This window comes from Parambassis ranga, chromosome 24 (genome assembly GCF_900634625.1).
Source record: "Parambassis ranga chromosome 24, fParRan2.1, whole genome shotgun sequence".
NCBI classification, from domain to species: Eukaryota; Metazoa; Chordata; class Actinopteri; family Ambassidae; genus Parambassis; species Parambassis ranga.
Window position 1 is genome coordinate 8,890,524 of NC_041043.1, and position 19,358 is coordinate 8,909,881.

The window sequence follows — 19,358 nt, forward strand, 5'->3', positions numbered from 1 at the left end:
TTTTATTAGCTTAGCACAAAGACTGGAAACTAAAGGTCAAAGCTGGTCTCACTCTGGTCGAAGTAGAGACTTTTTTATACACTTTAATTGTTTAATTTGACAAATAACAAGGAATTTGGTATAAATGCAGTTTAGTTTAAGAGCATGTTTCCACTGTAAAACAAGTTCTATTTATAAAAGGCAGATATTAGCACTCAGGTGGCTAGCTGCAAACATAGAGTTACAGCCACTCAGTAACTATTGGATGCTAAATAGGACTAGAAATGGCTTTATGTGGGTTTGTGTTTCACTATTTGTAGGCTACGTGAAGTTCATATCGAACACATAAACAGGTTTTAACATGTAATAGATTGTAGCATATAGATGCTTGTTATGCTAAGCTATCTGGTTATATTAACGGCTCAGACATGAAACTGACTCCACAGTCTTTTAAACATTACCACAGAGCTGATTCAGCACCTGTCACCTGAATGATACCGCTCCACATTACACTGTACAGCTGTTGCTTCAATTGTGTCCCAACCCTCAGATTAAGAAAAGGCAATAAAGCTGTGAAAGAGTCCCACCACCAGACAGGTAAAAGAGCGGGGGAAAAAAGAGAGGGCTCAACCAACTGGGCAGCAGGAGAGCCAACAAACAGTAACATTTGTAGGAAGTTACCTTCTTCGTCTGTATTTGTGATAAGCTATACCGGCTATAAGCCTGGGGAGACAAAGACATAATGGTAGCATGGTTTATTATTAGGTTTTTTTCATTATGCAGTGATGGAAAGAAAGTTGACTGCACATATGAAGCACCTTTTAAAGTTTGATTCCTGTGGCACCAAAAATAATAAGGACTATTGGTTAAGAAGCAAGCTCATATTATACTGTATGCCCTAACTGCTGCAGCACCCTAATTGTGCCACTTAATTATGATGATCATTTAGGTTTCATGTCAGTGATTCCAACCTACGCTCTGCCTACATATGAATCTGCTGGGAGACAATTGGGGAATCAAAAGAAACAGCTCTGTATGCTGTGAAAAGCAGGCTCCACCGTCTGCAGGCTGACTTCCATCTAAATGAATATAGGGGGGTTAATGGCTGATAACCCCTCATGTGTCCCATCAGTGTGTTTCAGCTTCACAGTGGTCCACCGTTTGTGTGTATACTACAGATAAGTGACCTCCTGGTGAACCACACTAGAATTCCACCCACCCCCTTCTCACACTTCCACTTCGGCTCCTTCAACCCCTCCACATCCTCCACATTTAGGAGAAGTCAAAGCAAGGTCAACATTGGGAGAAATGCTTTACTTTGTCACTGTCACTTAATGCCTCTTTCTCCTCCTTTTTCCCCTTCTCTCATCTCTCCTCTGCTTCTACAGTTCGCCTCGGGGGCTAACATCACTGCTCGCTATTGAAGCTTACTGACTCCCTATGAATTAAACATAGATAAACATATTCTCCAACTAACAGGCAGCCTGTTGCGAAGGGGTGGTTTCACAGAGGCATCAAGCGAACCACTTTATGTCATCACAGCTGCCTATCACACGTTTTTGAGTGAGTTAAGAAGTTGTCCTGGAGGACTTTAGTGAGAGCAGAAGTTCAGATTGGGCTTAACAGTGCTACTGCACAGAAAGAATGAGTGGTAATGTACATATTATATCCAGTCTCACCTGCGAGAGGAGCTTATTGTTGTCATCCTCCAGTATCCGCACTTTTGTCTCCAGCTGCCTGATGTAGTTGGAGGAGGAATCTGTGGAAGAGAGGAGGAAGAGGAGGAGGATGAGAAGTAATTAGCATTTCAAAGACATCAAGCGGAAAACAGGCAGGCAGAGGGCCACTGAGGCAGAAGGACCACATAGAGCTCAGGATGTTGCTGTGCATTTTGAGAAACCCAAAAAACTTCACATGTGAAGTAGAAAGCTAATACATGCAATATATGTATTATATTATGCATAGTTTGAAGATGGTGAAGATTAAAAACAGTGTTATTGCACATATTCCAAACATTAAGCAATTCCAACTAATTCCTCCCAGGGCTCTGTGTCCTCTCAGCTAGAAACCATAAAGATTCATCAATAACCAATCATTCAAGATTACATTCAAATCTTCAAAAAACTGAATTACCTATCTTGCCTATCTTGCAAATCTTATAATTCCTCATGCTACATAAACTATTTGTAGGCTGACATTAAGAGTCAAGCACTGAGCGACCACACAGATTACTGATGTTCTGTATTGTCTAACTTCACCCTGCCTGATCCATATTTCTCCTGCGCCAGTAATAATTGATATTATTGTGACGCGCACGCAAACAGTGTAAGCGCGGATCTAATTGCTCCACAGAGAATCAGACAATCGCTGCTGATCCTGATAAAGCAGCATTCTGAATTGACTTTGCTGAGTTCAAACCAGGGACAGGAGCTGCATGCGTGGAAAAAAGGAGCGGAGGTGCAGTTTTACTCTGTAGGTGGTACGGAGCCTGTTATCTAAAAATGCATGTTTAATTTACAGGGAGATCAAAGCGAGAGTTATGCACAGGAAGCGCTCCCTGGCAACCACACACACACAGCTTCATTTTATCTGAAGAAAGAGAGACGAGCTTGTGATGAGTAAGTGACTGTTGTGAGCGCTAAACACTGAGGGAACTCAGGCCCTTCTAACCAGTTATGTATACAAGCTCATTATTAAGCTCTTTGCAACCAGGGGGCACTCCTGTACAGATTTATACACACTTTAGTGGCAGCATGGAACACAGTCACATGTAGCAACATAGGTGAACAACATGAGGTTTGTACATACACTTTTTAGTCATGTCATGCTTTTAGCTGGCTTTCAAAAGGGCGTGCTTCCAAAACTGTTAAATCCAAAGTCTGAGCCTCACTGAAGAGGACAGAAAAACAGCAAAATCCTCTCACTGCAGCCCAAATGCTCTCTGTTATAAACAAACCTTCATCATACGGCAGTGGTGGAGGTGAAACATGAATACTGAGTCATCAAAATAACATAGTATCTAATGTGTATGTACATGCACACTGTAGGTTGTTAAAAGTTAAAGAAGTTAAAACACACAAAAAGTACAACATAAACTTCTAATTTTCCACCAGATATAGCATAATCTAATCTTCACAGAATGAGACCCTCTAAAATCTATGAGACTGTGCTGAATAACTGGCCTTCGTATTTATCTCCAGCCCCTGGACTTTGTGCAGACAGTCCTGGTTAGCCACCGGCTGGGCAGCCACAAGAGGAGGCTTCATCGGCCAGAGCTGGTAATCCTCTCTTCCTGCCTTGTGACCCTCTAATCTGTATTCATCTGCTGGCCTGACCTGCAGCCAGATCTCAAGCCGATTAGGATGAAGGTTCCTCAGCCTACAGTCATCACCGGCACACTCAGACAAACAAAGGAATCACATTCTGAAAACACGTAGTTATATGAAAAAAAAATATTATTTTAGATGACACACATCTAACCATCACTGATCCAATAAGATCAAGCTTAGTTATATCTCCTTGAAACCCAATTAAATAAAAATGAAGGCATGCAATCAAAGATAATGTTAATATATATAATTTATTTGAGCAGACTTGGCCACATGTGGAGGATCCCTGTTCAGCATGTCTCCCTTCCACTTCCCATATATAAGCCTTTGATGTGCTACAGGGGAGATAAATCCACTCCAGCATTACACATGACATGAGTGGTCCTTCTTAAAGATGTGCAGCTCTGCTGTGGACACATTCACAATACAGGCACAAAAACACCTCATATTTAAATATATATATTTATACAGACACAGCAGACAAGCACAGAGCCGCAGGGATCTGAATCCAGTCATCATCACCCCCTCTTTAACACCCGGCTCCAGAGAGAGTCATCCTGATGGGAGAAGGGTCAGGCAATTAAACTGTTCCCTGGCTCCCCTGCCACTCCGCCATCCTTTTTATCCAATCACCGCCCATCCCTCTGGCTTCACCATCCTCTCCTCTTCACCACTGCCTTATGAAAGCTGGAGGAAAAGCTACAGATTGTACAGGGATCTCATAGCCGAGCCTAAATATACACCCAGCTCTGTGTCTGCGCTTTCATACACAACAAGCGCAGAGGGAGAGGCTGCTATTACTTATGCATTCTCTAAATGTGATCTTAAGTGGGTACAAGATGCTATGAAGAAAGAAGAAATATGTCCAACTAAGCACTAAGCAACACACAGAGAGAGACATAAAAGAAATTACTGCAAAGAGGATGAGGGAGACCCGGCCTTCAAAGTGCAAAGCTATGTATAAGCAATGAATTGAGCTGATGTATCTGTATGTGAGAGTGTATTTGTGCAGGACAAAAGGTGACGCAGACAGTGGCGCGAGTCCACCCCCCCCCCCCCCCCCCACCGCTCAGCATGTCGCTTTGTATCACGTCAGTGCCACTGTGACCCACTTCCAGCAGCCACTCCCTCATTTAACTCTGCTCCGCTCCCTGTTTCCCTCTCTTTCTCAGTTTTATTGCATCCCTTTACTATTACCCACTCTTTTTGCATTGTGGCTCTTTTGTGCTCTTTAAAACACGTTTCTGTGAGACTGGGCAGTAACTCAAGTTGGCTGCATAGTAATGAGGACAAAAAAAACAGAGCCTAAATGAAAACAAGTTGAAGAAAAAGGAGGAGGGAAACAAAAAAAGAACTTGAAAAAACAGGTCCTGACCTCCGCTGGCTCCTCTTTTGTTTTCTGCTGGACCCCAGACATCCCCATCTGTCCATAACAGCTCATCTTACTTCGTCTGCTAACCAGATAGTTTGAGTGCTACTTGGATTGAAGCCCAGTTCCCCACCCAAAACACAACTGCACAACTATAACTGCATTAAAAATACCTTATTTTGGGACAATTGGACTCCCTGTGGCAATACACATTCCTACCTCAGCAAACATTCTTCCTCTCTGTCACACCCTCCTTGCATATGCTTCAAATCCCAGTATGGGACAGTGGGTGGGAGTGAGTTTATTGGAGGTCGAGTAACGCTGATCTGTTAAGCACAAATTGGGGAGAACAGGCAGGGAGCCTGGAGTCAGGCATGCTGGTAAAAGGCTGTTGGAAGAATTAGGTTGACTGCTGTTAAAATTAGACCACACGTATTTACACTGACTGAACATTTTGCTGATTCTGACGGGAACGTTAGCCTCAACACTGTTGACTCTCAAGTCTTTGCTACATCAAAAGTAGCTCTGGTAAAATAGTATGGTTAAAAAGGACCAAGCTTTGGAATCCCCCATATGTTTCCAAGTCAGATCCCAAGGCTGTTTAGAAGCCTGCAGTGCATTGAAATCGCCCTGCTTTTATTATTCCTGGCCTGGCTCTGGCTTTCATCTCCTATTCACAGCTGTATCTCAGTGTTTTAGCACAGAGACATGGATATTCTCTTAGCAGTATATATATATGTGTGTGTGTGTGTGTGTGTGTGCATGGAGTATGAATGGGTGCTTATGCACAGCATTTGTAAGACAGGGAGTGTATGTGGGTTGCATGGGTGTCTAAGCTGTGTGTGTGTGTGGGAGGGAGAATGAGCAAGAAAGGGGATTTTTAAACCCATCTGTGCTTACACTGTATGTGTGTGAATGTGTGTGTGCATGTGTGTGTGTTCAAGGCGGGAGGTTGGGTCAATTACCTCAAGATGTTGAAGAAAGAGCAGAAACAGTCCAAACTGTCTCCCTCTCCTTTTCTTTGGAGCCAACACCCAAGTCATACTACAGTGGATTCCATGAAATAAGACCTCACTGGTTACAGAAAGTCCAATTATCGTACCAAAACATCTAGATTCAACAGAAACTTCCAAAAAACTAAACATGGAACAGACGCGACTCATGCTGGGAAGTAGAATCTGAATGAGGCCCAGCATAAAAACTGAGAGAGGAGGAAAGAAAAGAGGAGCCAGTCAGAACTCGTGCGAGCATCAGATACATAGAAAGTGAGTGAGATTAGTTATTGTGTTTACCAAAGGTTACAGTTTCCAAACCCCACAGTTACGTATAGGTCACACTCACACTTGTGCTGCAGCCCTGTAATTTTCCAGACTTAACCCAAAGCAGCTGTAAGTGAGCTCTCTAATACATATAACTTCCAACTGAGTGATGTGTAAATACAACAGTCCCCAGCGAGTGAGTGAGTGTGTGTGTGTGTTGATGCTGACTGAAGTGTAGCTCTTTGGTTCTCTTCCTGCTTGGCTGTATGTTGCTTCCCGCTGTCATTATTACATTAAAAATGCATTATAGGTATCAACAGTCATCATCACAGATTACTGATAATCTCCTCCTGCCGGTGTTCTGTTTGCTACTTGTGTGAAAATATCCAGATCTGATTCTCCTGATCCTCTGCATGTTCGACGAATGCTTAAACAATTTTGACAGTATGATCCCTCAGCACATCCTCACAAATAAACAGTCAATAATTACATCCCTTGTTTATGCTGGATGGTCAGACCCTGGTGTAATTTGAGTCTTGCTGTATTTTTGTTCTGTTTAAAATTAGAAATCAGAATTACATTGGTTTGGTTAGTTCAAAACTAACATGGCAATAAGTCCCACCTCCAACAACACACATGCATACATACATATGTCCACAGTTTTTGAAAATATGAATGTGATCGCTTAATCAAGGAACAAAGGACATGACCTCCATCCTGGTGACAATCAATTAAAGTGTAGTAAACTGAAAAACACCAGGTCTAATCAATATTTGGTCTCTCTATGTTCATGTATGCATGCGTGCACTAAGCCAGTTAGTGCATACCTCCTCTGTCTGCATGCACAGCGGTCGGTCACGGCCGGGGCAGGCCGGGCAGAGGAACAGGAGAGGAACAAGTTAAGTGGGCACCCATGCTGCATTAGTGAAGGGGGATGGCAGAACCTGGCAACCCAAGCACGTAAACTACAGGCCCCTGGAAGGGCTTCAAAGGCTCCACTGGCTCATCAGCTGGCAGGGAGCTAACCCCATCTGACAAGACATGGCACCCACTCTGAGAGAGAGAGAGAGAGAGAGAGAGAGAGAGAAAGAGAGAGCCTCACCTCCCCACGCACTCTCCGGTGTGTGCATGTGTGTTTTCATGTGCAAAAGAATGTGTAAATGTCTTTGCGTGTGATAACAGCACAATATTAGTTTATGCTTGAAGAGAGACAACCCATGCTGAGTGTTAAAGTGTCAAAAGGATAACACTTCAATGACGGGTGCGTAAAAACCAGCACTTAAACATTAACCAGGTGAAGTCAGTGTTTTAATCATTTGTTGCTCCTCTCACTAACCGCCAGTGACGTCTATAGTGACATAAATATTTCAGATTTTTTTGTTGTTCCACACGAATATCATAGCCATGCGGAGCATGCTGTGAAAAGGAGACAGCTAATTGGATGTGGAGCAATAGGCCAAGGAATGACCATCAATGTGATCTGCTTGCCCACAATAACCACATCATATTATGTATGTAATTAGACCGGTTTAAATTTCTCACGTCTTGTATTGATCAGTCTGTCAACATCTTTAGCACCAATGAAAGCGGGAGACACCCTGTTTATTTTTAGGTGTCCCTGCAGACAGCGACACAGACGTGTGTCTGGTTGCTATCACACATGCTGTCCGGTAAAGCGATGCCTCCCTGCGCTGTCTCTTCAGCTCGTCGTCACCACCCTCGCAGGGCGAGCGGACGCCTCTGTGCGCCTGCAGGCTGAGAATGCGCCTGTATTTGTAGTGTGCGACAGTGACTGCGTAGGTGAGATCGAGCCTATGTTTTAGTGTGATTTAGAAGTTTATTACAGATGGGAGATTTTCAGGTTGTCAACAGACGATGTGGTGCCACAGACGGTTCGCCTCATACATGATCAGGCCACTTCTCAGTCTAGAGCAGTATGCCATTAATCTTTTGATTAGGTTAGAAGAACGCCAATCAGTCAGCCAGTTGGGTTTAATCCCATGAAATCAAAGCTGTAGGCTTATATTTGGCCCACACCCTTAATTACTGTCCATGGTGCGGAGCGTGTGATGGGTATTCACTGCAAGACGAAACAAAAAAGGATTAGTGACATTTGCAGATGGATTAACTATGGGCTGTTGAATGTTGTCGTGCAACTCTGGAGCCCACACATGTTTAGTTTGTATGTTATCCTGACTTTTTTTTATTGTAGCCATCTGTCACCCTTAAGGTTAAATAGGTGAACAAGGTTGGGACCAAACTGTATTTAAAACATGCTTGTAAAGAGACAGATGGCACTTAAATACAACATAAAGTAATGAAAATGTGCTCCATTTGGAATTCCATGTACCGTAGTCTATTTCAAGAGGACTAAAAAAGATTTTTGCTATTGCACACTCAATGACACCTATGGCCCTTGACACTGAAGGTCAAGGGCCATAGCTCCTGACTGATTCATGGATGGGACGCTACATTCCTCAAGATCAGTCAACCATTTTCTGCTGGCACAGATGAAGACGGCGGGATTACTGCGTGTCTGTTTTTTAGCGGCAGCACACAAACCTGCACAATCCCTTTTGTCTAAATGCTGTATATTTAGCTGTTCAGATGGGATGATAAGTTCTATGCTAGCAGCTTCAATTCTGCTCTTTAAAAAACAAACATATTGACAATGTCAGCATATAACCACAGATCCACAGACATGTTGCCTGGATGTCATCTTGCTGACACCCCACAGACCCCATCATGAAAGGCTTTGCAGAAGAGGCTTAAGAGATGGCTGGCTTTTACCTCACAAACAAACCCACAACCCACCGCAATGTGTAAACAAACACCAGAGGGCATTGTGGGTAAGCGGACGTCCGTCCCAGAGCCCGCGGTCCTCTTTAACCTCATTCCTCCCTCCGTTACCACGGTTTTGCTACCACAAACCCCATAGCAACCTCATTTACATAAATCTGCATTCCTTTAAAAGCCCGTCTGACTGACTGACTGCTGAGCTGGCAAAGGTTGTGCTTATGTAAGCAGAGTCTAACAGCTCACACAGTTAGATGGTAAATACAGAGGACGTTCCTTCCATAAGTGCAACCCTGAAACCCCTTTATTATCGGCCTCTGAAAATCCCATCTACCATGTGGGTTCTGATGCAATCTGCAAACCAGGGGCTTCTCTACATCCAAATCCTGTGCAAATGACCTTCTCTTTCCAGTGACATCATTTAGCGGTTTCAATACTGTTTACACCAGTAATAACCGCTATGACTTCATTCTAATGCAAATCATACAAAAAGGGTAGGCAGGCAAGAATCAACTTGTGGCTCTGTCACTGAATCCGAGCGCTGATGTTTTAAGTGAGAATATCTCTAAACATTACCTGTGACAACATGTAAGGAATCCCAACAATCACAAAAACATCAGTGACTACACTTTCTGTGGAAGAGACTTTAAATCAAAGTCTATGTCTGCCATCTGAAGCTTCCCCAACATTTAACTGATCTCTGAAGGACTATTACCACAGTAATTGCAACAAAGAGAAAGGAACCTTATGTAAGAGCTGTCCAGATAGACAGTTATCTCATCCCGACCACAGCTAAAATTGGATTGATGTTGATGACCAGAGTTCCGCCGCCTTTCAACTCACTTCGACAACAGTGTTTTGAGATGTGGTGAAACTAAGCGACGGCGACAGCACTTTGCAGTCGTCAGGAAAAAAAGGCCATTAGAAAGGAAACAGGAGAATGACAGCGAGACGTACAGTAGGGAGAGAAGAGATGCTGTGCAGACGGGGCAGAAAGAGGCATAATAACAAAGGGAATTCTATTACGTCCCATTATGAATCCTGGCTGCATCCCAGGCCTACACTGGCTAGGACTCTCTTTTTTTTTTTTTACAGTGATTTTCCTTCTTTTGATGCCCTGAAGAAAAGTGACCAGTGTGTCTGGCATTCAGACATCCTCATCCTCTTCTGCTGAGCTGCCTGAATGATGTCAAAACAGGGACACACATGTTGACAGGCACTGGCTATTTTTAACCCCCCCCCCCTTTCCTAACCTAAGATTGTTACATGAAGCAGAAGCGGCAAAAGAAAAAAATAACATTTTAATCTTCCAACACTGCAGCTGCGCATCTGTGTATATCTGCACGTGAGGAAGATGAAGTCAAAGGTGTGAAACGAAACGAAAAGAAAGTCAAGTGAGCGTGAACGCCAGCGACCTTTTAAAGAAGAACATTTTACGAGCTCTGACAGGCCAAACATTAAGCTACACTCCTGGTTGTTGTCGCCTCGTGTGCTGACAGACGGCTGCGATGAGAACATGTCTTCGTCACACGTCTTCGCTTTTGGTCGGAGCTGCCAAGCATTCCCAAGGTGTCTCAGCTTGTTTAATTGTTGCTGGTTTTTAATTGACCTGGTCTTCACAGCACCTTCAGATTAACCCACGGTTTGTGCACACAAACAAAATATACAAATCCATAAAACAAGCAGCAACCAATCACATGACAGTGATTAATTATGCCTGTAAACACTTAACTGCAGCTAATGAATGGCTTCATCACAGAGTGTTAATACAAATGGCAAAACCCTGTTTCCACCCTTGGGGCAATAATGATATTTACAACTGGCCACTGCCTCTCGTGTCAACCAACGTTAGAATTTAGGGCATAACGTGATCGGATAACGGCGTGGATTATGGCATTATATATATCCTGCAGCCCCGCGCATAGGGAGAATTAAAAATGTTATTAAACACAAGGCAGCACTATATCATAAAAGTACCAATTCCATAAGTGGCACTGCAGCACAGAAACACTCCATCCTTTTAATAGGCCTAAACCCCACCTCTGACTGTATAGCCATTAGGTTTATTAGTGTAGCTTGTGTACCGAGGGGAGCAAACAAACACACACACACACAGACACTAAGGGGAGAATCACAGGGACAAATTCCATTAGCAAGTGAGACTAAAGGTTTATAGCCAGATGGTTAACCTGCCCTGAATCAATCTGATGAAGACTACAGCAGGACTCCATCTCACACACACACACACACACACATATATATATATAAATATATATAAATACCTCATAAAGCCTAATGGGAACTCATCAACTGGTAATTTTATTACATAAGACCTCCCTGGCACCCCATCGTCTGGTCGTCAAAGTCACGCTTTCTCACTTGATGATTCATGGCTATCATTTGCACAGCAGGGCGGTAACAGAGGCAGCTCAGTTTGATGCACACTCTGACGGGGCAGAATCCAAAGCCTCCCTTATCAGATCTGAAAACAGCCGTCTTTGAAGATGCTTTTTTTTTTGGCCTGCTGCCATAAATGAAATGCAAAATGTGTTGCCAAACTATAAAACATAAGGCTATAAAATCTCTAGCTGCAGTCAATGTCCTTCCGCTAGTTTCAGAGGCCGCTGGACTTCACTAGGTGAGTAAAGTATACAGGATTAGTGGAGAAATAGACAAGGATGATTTAACTTGTTGAAGTTCTCAACCAGCAGCTGGTTAGCTTAGCTTACATTAGCAAATAAACGTCAGCAGGGATGCAGAAGATTTAATAATGTGTGATATCATATAAATGTGTCAACACCATGAGTGATGTTAATGAAAATGATACTATTTCTACCAAGTAAACACTCAAGTCAGCCAGAATTACCTCACACGTCGCGCCAGAGAAACAAAAAGCTGCAGACATGAGTCAACAACAAAAGCAACGCTAACTTTATCTTGGACAGCACGATTGGGTCAGACGCAGTTTGGCCTCCGTTGTCATCGGCAGAGCCAGCTGTCCTCTGGGAGCAGCCATGTCAGCGCACATTAACAGTGAGTGGCGCAGATCGCGACGAGACAGCGGTGACCAGGTGGTCCCTTGGATTCTATGGATCTCACTAACAGACCCACAGGGAACCAGTAAATGAATGACAGAGCCTAACTGAGGAAGCAAGTGAAGATATGCATGCTAGATTTCAGTGTGCAACAAAAGGGAGACACTGGGAATTCCAAAAAAATAGTAAAACAGTTGAATAACTACACACAAAAAAAGGTACGGTAAATCAGCTCTAACTGGTTCTAAACACGCCTTTAGCCTTTTTGTGCCTTTTTAAATGGAGGTTTATCAAACCTCTAATCATCTTACTCTGTAAGCTCCAGATTAGCAAACAGGAACATATGCTCGCTTTTTGTCTTAGACCAAATTATCTTGCTTCTCCGCCTCTGTTTAAAAATTCAGTGTTTTCAGCTGCGGGCCTTTCTGTGCTCTGCAGGTTTCCTCCCACAGGTCGGGATAAATGGTGTTTGTTGGCAGGAGGTGTGAATGTGTTAGTCCGAGTATCACCCCCTGTGATAGACGGGTGACCTGGCAGATGTGGATGACCTTTCAATCAATATGTTCTGGGAAAGGTTCCAGTTTCCCTTGCAACCCTGTGTAGGCTCAAAGTGGGTAGAGAGAAAGAAATGGGTGGATTATAGATTTTGTCTAACATGTGACCAAAAAGAAACTATAATTAAAATTTCAATGTTACTGAAATGAGTAAACAGCAGGGCTTCATTTGAACTTTCCAACATGTGGGACTTGCGACCTCTGTTTTGACCCTTCTGTCACACATTACTTTCCACATGTGGAATCCCATGAGGCAAAACGCTCATTACGGACTTACGTAACAGAGTCAAGTGTTTTCATTACGACATTATGTCAATAAACTGCACTCGGTGCACCTTTGGTCCAAGTTTCTGTCAAGCGCACTCTTCGTATTGACGCCCCCCCCCCCATGATATTTTAAAAAGGCTAGGCGAGGCGTCCCACCCAAGAGCTACTGACATCTGTATCTATGCATTAATCACAATGTTACATTCAGTGTTTCACAATAATAAGTCGTAACTCAAGAGAGAAAAAAACACCAGACCGCCGCTGGATAATTTGATAGCAGCAAATCATTCGAGTAGCGGGAAACGTTCCAAATGATGAAGTTGTGAAACACACGAATGGTGATAAGTCTATGAAAAACACAGATTTGGAATCTGGCATGGAATGTGGAAGGGTGTGTATGGCGTGTGTGCACGACATGATATCTCAGTGTGCCGGTACACAACATATACTCATAAATAATCCAGATCAGTTCCTGTAACCACCGCTGAATTTACATTGTTCACTTCCAAAAATAATTAAAACAGGAAGAATCATCATATTTTTTCAATGGTCCTTGAAGACATCATGTGTTGAAAAATGTTAGTTATCTAAAAATGTGACAAAACATTATGCAAAAGATGAAAAATTGCCCTCAGTGGACTACAAAGTCTTGATTAACTCACTGTGACCAGGATTCTGTGAGGTTTTGGTTAATCTGCAGCCTTTCAACAGTGTAATGTAAAAAGTGTGGCAGGGGCCTGGGATCTGTTAAGTTGACTGCTTTGCCTCCTCAGTCTTGTGTGGCAAAAGATAAAATGTACCTTTATTTTAAAATGTATACACACAATGAGCTGTGGAGATAGAAAAAAGAGATCTCTAGTGAAATATTTACTTCTCTGAAAATAGGAGTCAGTGCTGAGTTCAGTGCTCGGTGGTGGGGATATTTTAGTGCACTGCAGGTGCAGTGATATTTTGAGCCTTTCAGCCTTTTTCTGGGTACGTTTTAAGTGTTTTTTTCTTCTAAGCAGCAGCAGCAGCAGCTGAGGGTTCAAGATGGCCATTTTCCAGCTGTGACATCGTTCTCATCCTCTCCTGGCCTCCTTTGCCTCCTCCCTCTCACCTGCTCTTCCTCTGCTTTATCCTTCTCCCACAGCCCCAGCTTTATTCACACCCTTTCATGTTTTCTTAATTCCTATTCACTCCACGTGCAGCTTCAGGGTCTTCTTTCCTCACCCTCCATAACCTTGATTTCTCCTCAATTCCATCTTCCACATTTTTCTTAACTTCTCTAATTCAGATTTCTCAGGCCAGCTGACGGGCGACTGATGCGGGCTCCCCGAAAAAATCCCCCTCCGTCAGCCTTTCCGCTCCTTCGGTGAACCACACTGTCACGACTGTGGTGTACTCAATGCAATTCTGCTCACTGTTATCTACTCCAATATTCACCAAGCAGTTAATCATTGACTCTGCATGGAAAACGCACAAATTGCACCTTTCATCTTGTTATGAATGTGTGTCCCACCATGTGCAGGCCTGCGTCTGGAGGATTACTAAAACCACTTGCACATGGCACAGCTCCCCCCATCTTTTTCTTCATCCTTTTTCTATCTAATGTCTACTGCTTTTGTTTTCTGTACATGTGCTGACTACAAGGAGGCCCTACAGGTACAAAGCACACATTCCTCCTTGAGTCTAGATTTAAAGGCACCAGCAAACAAGACATTTAGATGCATTCCTTTGCAACAAGATTCTACTTGTTTAGAAGTCTCTCAAAAAAAAACACATAAAAGCAGGGTGGGAAATGTACAATAAAGTGGAAAGGCTGAGAGCTAAAGGACATGCCTCTCTGTGGAGAAAGCACACAAGCCCATAATACTGAATTAAAGGGCATAGTATCCTAGCAACAAGAAAAAAAAGGAACTCTTGCTCTGCAGTGTCCTCTGATGCTCCTGGATCCTCCACCTCGCATCCTTCTCACAGAAGGTTCTCCACATCAAAACCCCCTCTCTGCAACACACCGTTTATAACTTCCTGTTAGGACACTCTGTTGCACCCCAATAAGGGCACTTTCATCAAGTGCACAAGCCAGTTAACACTGTTATGTCTTCTAAAAGGTTTAGGAGAGTGTCTCCATTTTTTTATATAGTGCCTATCATACGCAGGGCTACGTGCCATGTTTTTAAAAGAGTGGTGGGCAGAGATATAGCACTGGATCTACAAATCCTTTTAACGGAGAAGCCATCCCCTCTGCCATGTTTCTGAGAACCACAGCACAGTTACAACATCAATGGTTTAATCCCCTTACATCTTTTTGTTGACTGAAGCGAGATTTAGCAAGAAAGAGAGGATAGTAGATACACACTGAAGCATCTCTTCAAATTCCTTATGGCTGATTTTCGTTACTCAATTCATTCCAGATTGTGAGCATGAAAAACAGTGATAGTACCTACGGAGACAAACACGGGTCAATGTGAGTTCATCGAGGAAAAAATGTGGGATTTCAGAACTGAATGTTTGTGCTGGGGATTTTAATTCAGCCATCATGTCAGCAGCAGTAACAATATAATGCATCAGTGAAGGGTTTTTTTTTCCTTACTCACTGGTTGGATGTTTAAGCTATCCCCAGCTAACCTACAATCATGTGGGATTACCACACTTTATTGTTGTCCATAAAAACACAAAAAACAATCATGTCACTCCAAATTAGAGACATGTGCAATAAACACTGCTAGTTTTATTTACTCAGATGGTTTAGATGAACGATGAGGTAACACCAGTTCAGCCAATCAGGAGATAGTCCCAACTACAATACCAACAAAATCATTATCACAACATTAAACAGCTTTATCGCAGATTTTCTTGACACATTGTAATGAAGGATTTACTGCAGTCAAGCTCTGATATATCTATTATGATGTGCTTATGTAAAAGCAGCCTCTGTTGCCCTCAAAATGTGCTGATGCTAAACACAAACCTAAAAAAAACAGCAGCAGAGGAATGGAGATGAGAACCAAGAGGCCGCAGTGCCACAGAGGAGAAGTGGGCTGGCTATAATTGGCTGTCATAAGCGTCATCTCTTCTCTGCATGTGAGTGAGACCAGTTTGAAATATGCAGCATGATGTCCCTCTGAAGATCCGTCTGCCTCATGCAACACCGACCGACTCTATAAACCAAAACTGGAAGAAACATCCCTTCCTCTCCGTTTGCCATCATTGTACTCTGTCCACTTCTCATCCATCCACATCCTCCTCCTAAGATCTATCGCTATGGCCAAGCAGCCTGTGTGTAATCGGGCATTATCTGAACCCAAAGCTAACTCTGATGGAGTTAAAGCGGATCCGAGGGAGACCCAGGACCATCTCCAGATTTCTAGATAATCACCGTCAGACATGCCTGATGGTTGTTCCACGAACACTAATACCAGCACAAATATCCTCCAATACCATGAATATCAGTACATGATGATGAAAAGATAAAAATGTGTCTCCGTCCGCTGCCAGTAATTGATTAAGCCGGACAAACTCCTTTTTCATGATTATCAGCTTTCACCAAAAGCGCTTTTCGACTGTCACAGTCGGTGTGGAATCGAACGCCCTGCACTTGGCTCAGTTCAAATAAATAATGACTTTGATCAGCTCATATAATCTGAGGTCAGGCTAAGTGGGGGTGGTCTTAATGCGTTTTTGATGGAATCGAAACAGCCGTGGAGGATTTGTCATGAACAGCACAACTGGGACGCACAGAAAGACGGATCAATCAATTTTTTTCAATAAATAGTAAAAGGGTCACAATGTATTTACGGCATTTTATATAAAAAACAATGGGAAAAACGTGCACGGTAAAAAAACATTTGGCACATATGTGTTGCTGTAAACATGCCACCAAAAACCTGATGGATCAAAAAATATAATAACAAATGATTATTCTGTGGTGAATGGTTTAATTTAGTGAATTGAAATGTGCTGCTTAAATGGTGACAGGTACAGCCTTTGGGCATTTACCAGCATGTTTACATCACAGCCGATCCCAGCTGAAGTTAGAGGGTCATTGTGGGTTTTAAGTTAAAGATGATGTGAGGCTGTATGAAAACTTTGTAAAGTTTAGAGATGAAGGAAAATGCTTTTCTCTGCATCTTTGTAACACTAACAATGGGCTACAATGACAGACGGCCATAGTGGTCTCAATGTAGGGCATACCAGAGAGGAGGAGGAGGAGGAGGAGGAGGAGGAGGAGGTTGGATACACCACAACCCCTCAAACTTAATAACATTTTCTACAAACTACAATTATTTAAAGCATCTCATTTCTGCATTCATTCCATTTGATCGATCACATGTCATCCTGCTGTTTCACACACCACACACATCTTTCCAGGGTCAAAGTCATGAGAACTAGTTAAGAGAAATGTGCATCTCAAGTCCTGTGCAAAACCAAAACTGAAACATGTTTGCCCAAGTTACACGGTCCAGCCTCCGAGAGGAAATTAACCTCCAGAAAAAGCAAAGCAAGGTTACCTGAAACCATCCCCAAAACATTCCTCAGGATGGAGCAACAGTTGTAGACTGTACAATTCATTCCAGATGCTTCAGCCGACCGTCAAAACTCCACATTATCTCATCCATCGCAATGGCCCGCTGCCAGTTTCACATTTTTTGCGTGCACTAGAGTTATACAGTTAAGTTCCAACAATGTCTCCAAGGCTGTTATCATCATAGAAACAAATCAAAGTTTTAATATTTCTTTATCTCAAGTTATTTATTCTTTTTTTTTTTTTTTTACAAATTCCAAATGCATTCTTCTTTCACTGAAGCCCCACTGGCCACATTTGAAGCTCACTGTAGCTTTCAGGACAGCAATCTATAACTGTTACACTAGAGGTTAGAGTAAGGTGACATCTGCTGACTCTAGTCTCCAATGTCACAGCGGCCCAACCAAAGAGCTGACGGGCAGAAAACCCAGATGAACACCTCGTTCCTCTCAGGACTCGAAAGGAGCTGATGAAGAGGCGTTCTGTCTGCGAGCTGCTGGCAACCTGGGACCGTCCTGCTGTCGAAGGTCACACAGGATGTGTTGTGCAGACAGAATCAAACTGCTGATGGTGACTTTACGGTACAGCCGCGCTCCCCCCTGATAACTTTTTGTCACCGTGCCACCTGAATCCAGTTACTCTTCTGCACTCTCTAGCATATCTCTCATTTGCATTGTAATCACTTGTTTAGATCTGTGCCATCTGGAATGTAACACAGATCAATAAGGGTCCTACCACGAGGGCAGCGCCTCTCAATAAAATCAACAATAGTCAACGAAGGGCAGGCTGTCAATGAGAGGAACGAGCCATGGGGGGACTGCTGGAGTACCCTGTGTTCACACTGTTAGCCATAGTAAAGGTTAAGTATAGAGCCATACACAGCACTATGTAAAGAAACACAGGGTTAATCAATAACTTTTTACATAAAAAAGTAAAATGAGGAAAAAGAATGTGTTACATACCGTCGCACTAAATAAAATATCATTAATCCCCCAAACACTACACATATAGTGTGCTTCAGTATCAACTAGATGGGTTAATGATTATTGATCACATTGAATGCTGTCACAGATTGCTTGTATTAACACAGGAAGTGTAAATATCATCTAATCCGTCAGTTTGACAGGTGCAGTTATCTCAACTGAGGTTTCCATTTCTGCTTTAGTACATACCACCACCTCCCCTTTTGTGTTTTTTAGGTATTTATCACATTCATACAATAATGAGTTAATTAAAGATGATTTTATCTTAGATTACATATAAAAAATCTAAATCCTGATGAGGTAGGTAAGGAATGTGCAACTCTGACCACACCCTTTTTGTCTGCTATCAGTGTGTAATATTGAAACTGCAATCCGACACACACACACACACAGCTGACCTCACAACATTCTGCACGGGTCAGCCGGCACGGAGCCCAACCATGCCCAAGCTTAACCCCATCCCCCTACTCCTCTCACTCACTTCACTCCGCTTCATTGACTCCGAGGCTAGGCGTGGGTGCCGTCCACTGATGAGCACCGTTGCCTTGGCAACCCAAGCAACCCAGCCCCTCCAGCAGCCAGCTGCCCAACAATCAGAAGAGGCAGACATCCACTCAGATCAGTGAGACACACACACACACACACACAGAGTGTCTGTGAAGGTCTGATAGATCGACTGCCCTTCGATAACGTGTTCCAAAATGTCAGTGGTGACCACACATATATAAAAAGCAGTCAGGGCTTGTGTAAAAACTTGCTGCCTACCATTAGATCTCTGAGCAAACCTATGTCTGTGTGCGCAAGGCTCATGCTGGGTTTATAACCCCATTCTGTCGAGTGGGTGCTGTGTTGATGGGAATGAAAGGACAGTGGATGAGACAGCAGGTTCACAAGAACTGTGAGAGAGATGGATGCATATGGAGGGAGGCCAAAAGAAACCTGTTAAGAAAAGACACGGAGGTGAAAGTTCAAAGAGTAACCAGGAGATGCACGCGCTGCATTCATTTTCCATCTTCCTCTTCCTCTTCCCACACAGTGTCATTCCTGTTGTGTCCCAGTGAAGAGAGAGACCCACTTCCTCTTTTGTTTATTCAGGAATGTGGGACGTCCTGACAGGCTGGCTTTTCATTGACAGTACACAGCTGAGAGTTCCCCCTGTGGCTCTTTCTCTTAACCCCTCCTGTGTTGTGTGTGTATGTGTGTGTTTCTACTCCATTATCTGCGTTATCAGGCGGCCAGGCCTCACACAGATAGGCAGTGTGCTGGGAAACGAAAGCCTG

General features: G+C 43.2%; 1 protein-coding gene across 3 annotated transcripts in view; it reads right to left on the bottom strand.

Moving 5' to 3' along the window:
• Positions 1 to 19,358, bottom strand: part of ccdc85cb (coiled-coil domain containing 85C, b) — a 33,721-nt gene that overhangs the window by 8,560 nt on the left and 5,803 nt on the right. For 2 of the 3 annotated variants that reach the window (XM_028398188.1, XM_028398187.1), the window contains 2 exons: positions 1,659 to 1,738; positions 661 to 702 (listed from right to left, as the gene is read on the bottom strand). In XM_028398188.1, the coding sequence (XP_028253989.1) occupies positions 661 to 702; positions 1,659 to 1,738 (122 nt within the window). The remainder of the gene's footprint in view (positions 1 to 660; positions 703 to 1,658; positions 1,739 to 19,358) is intronic. The other variant, XM_028398190.1, reaches the window with a different exon arrangement.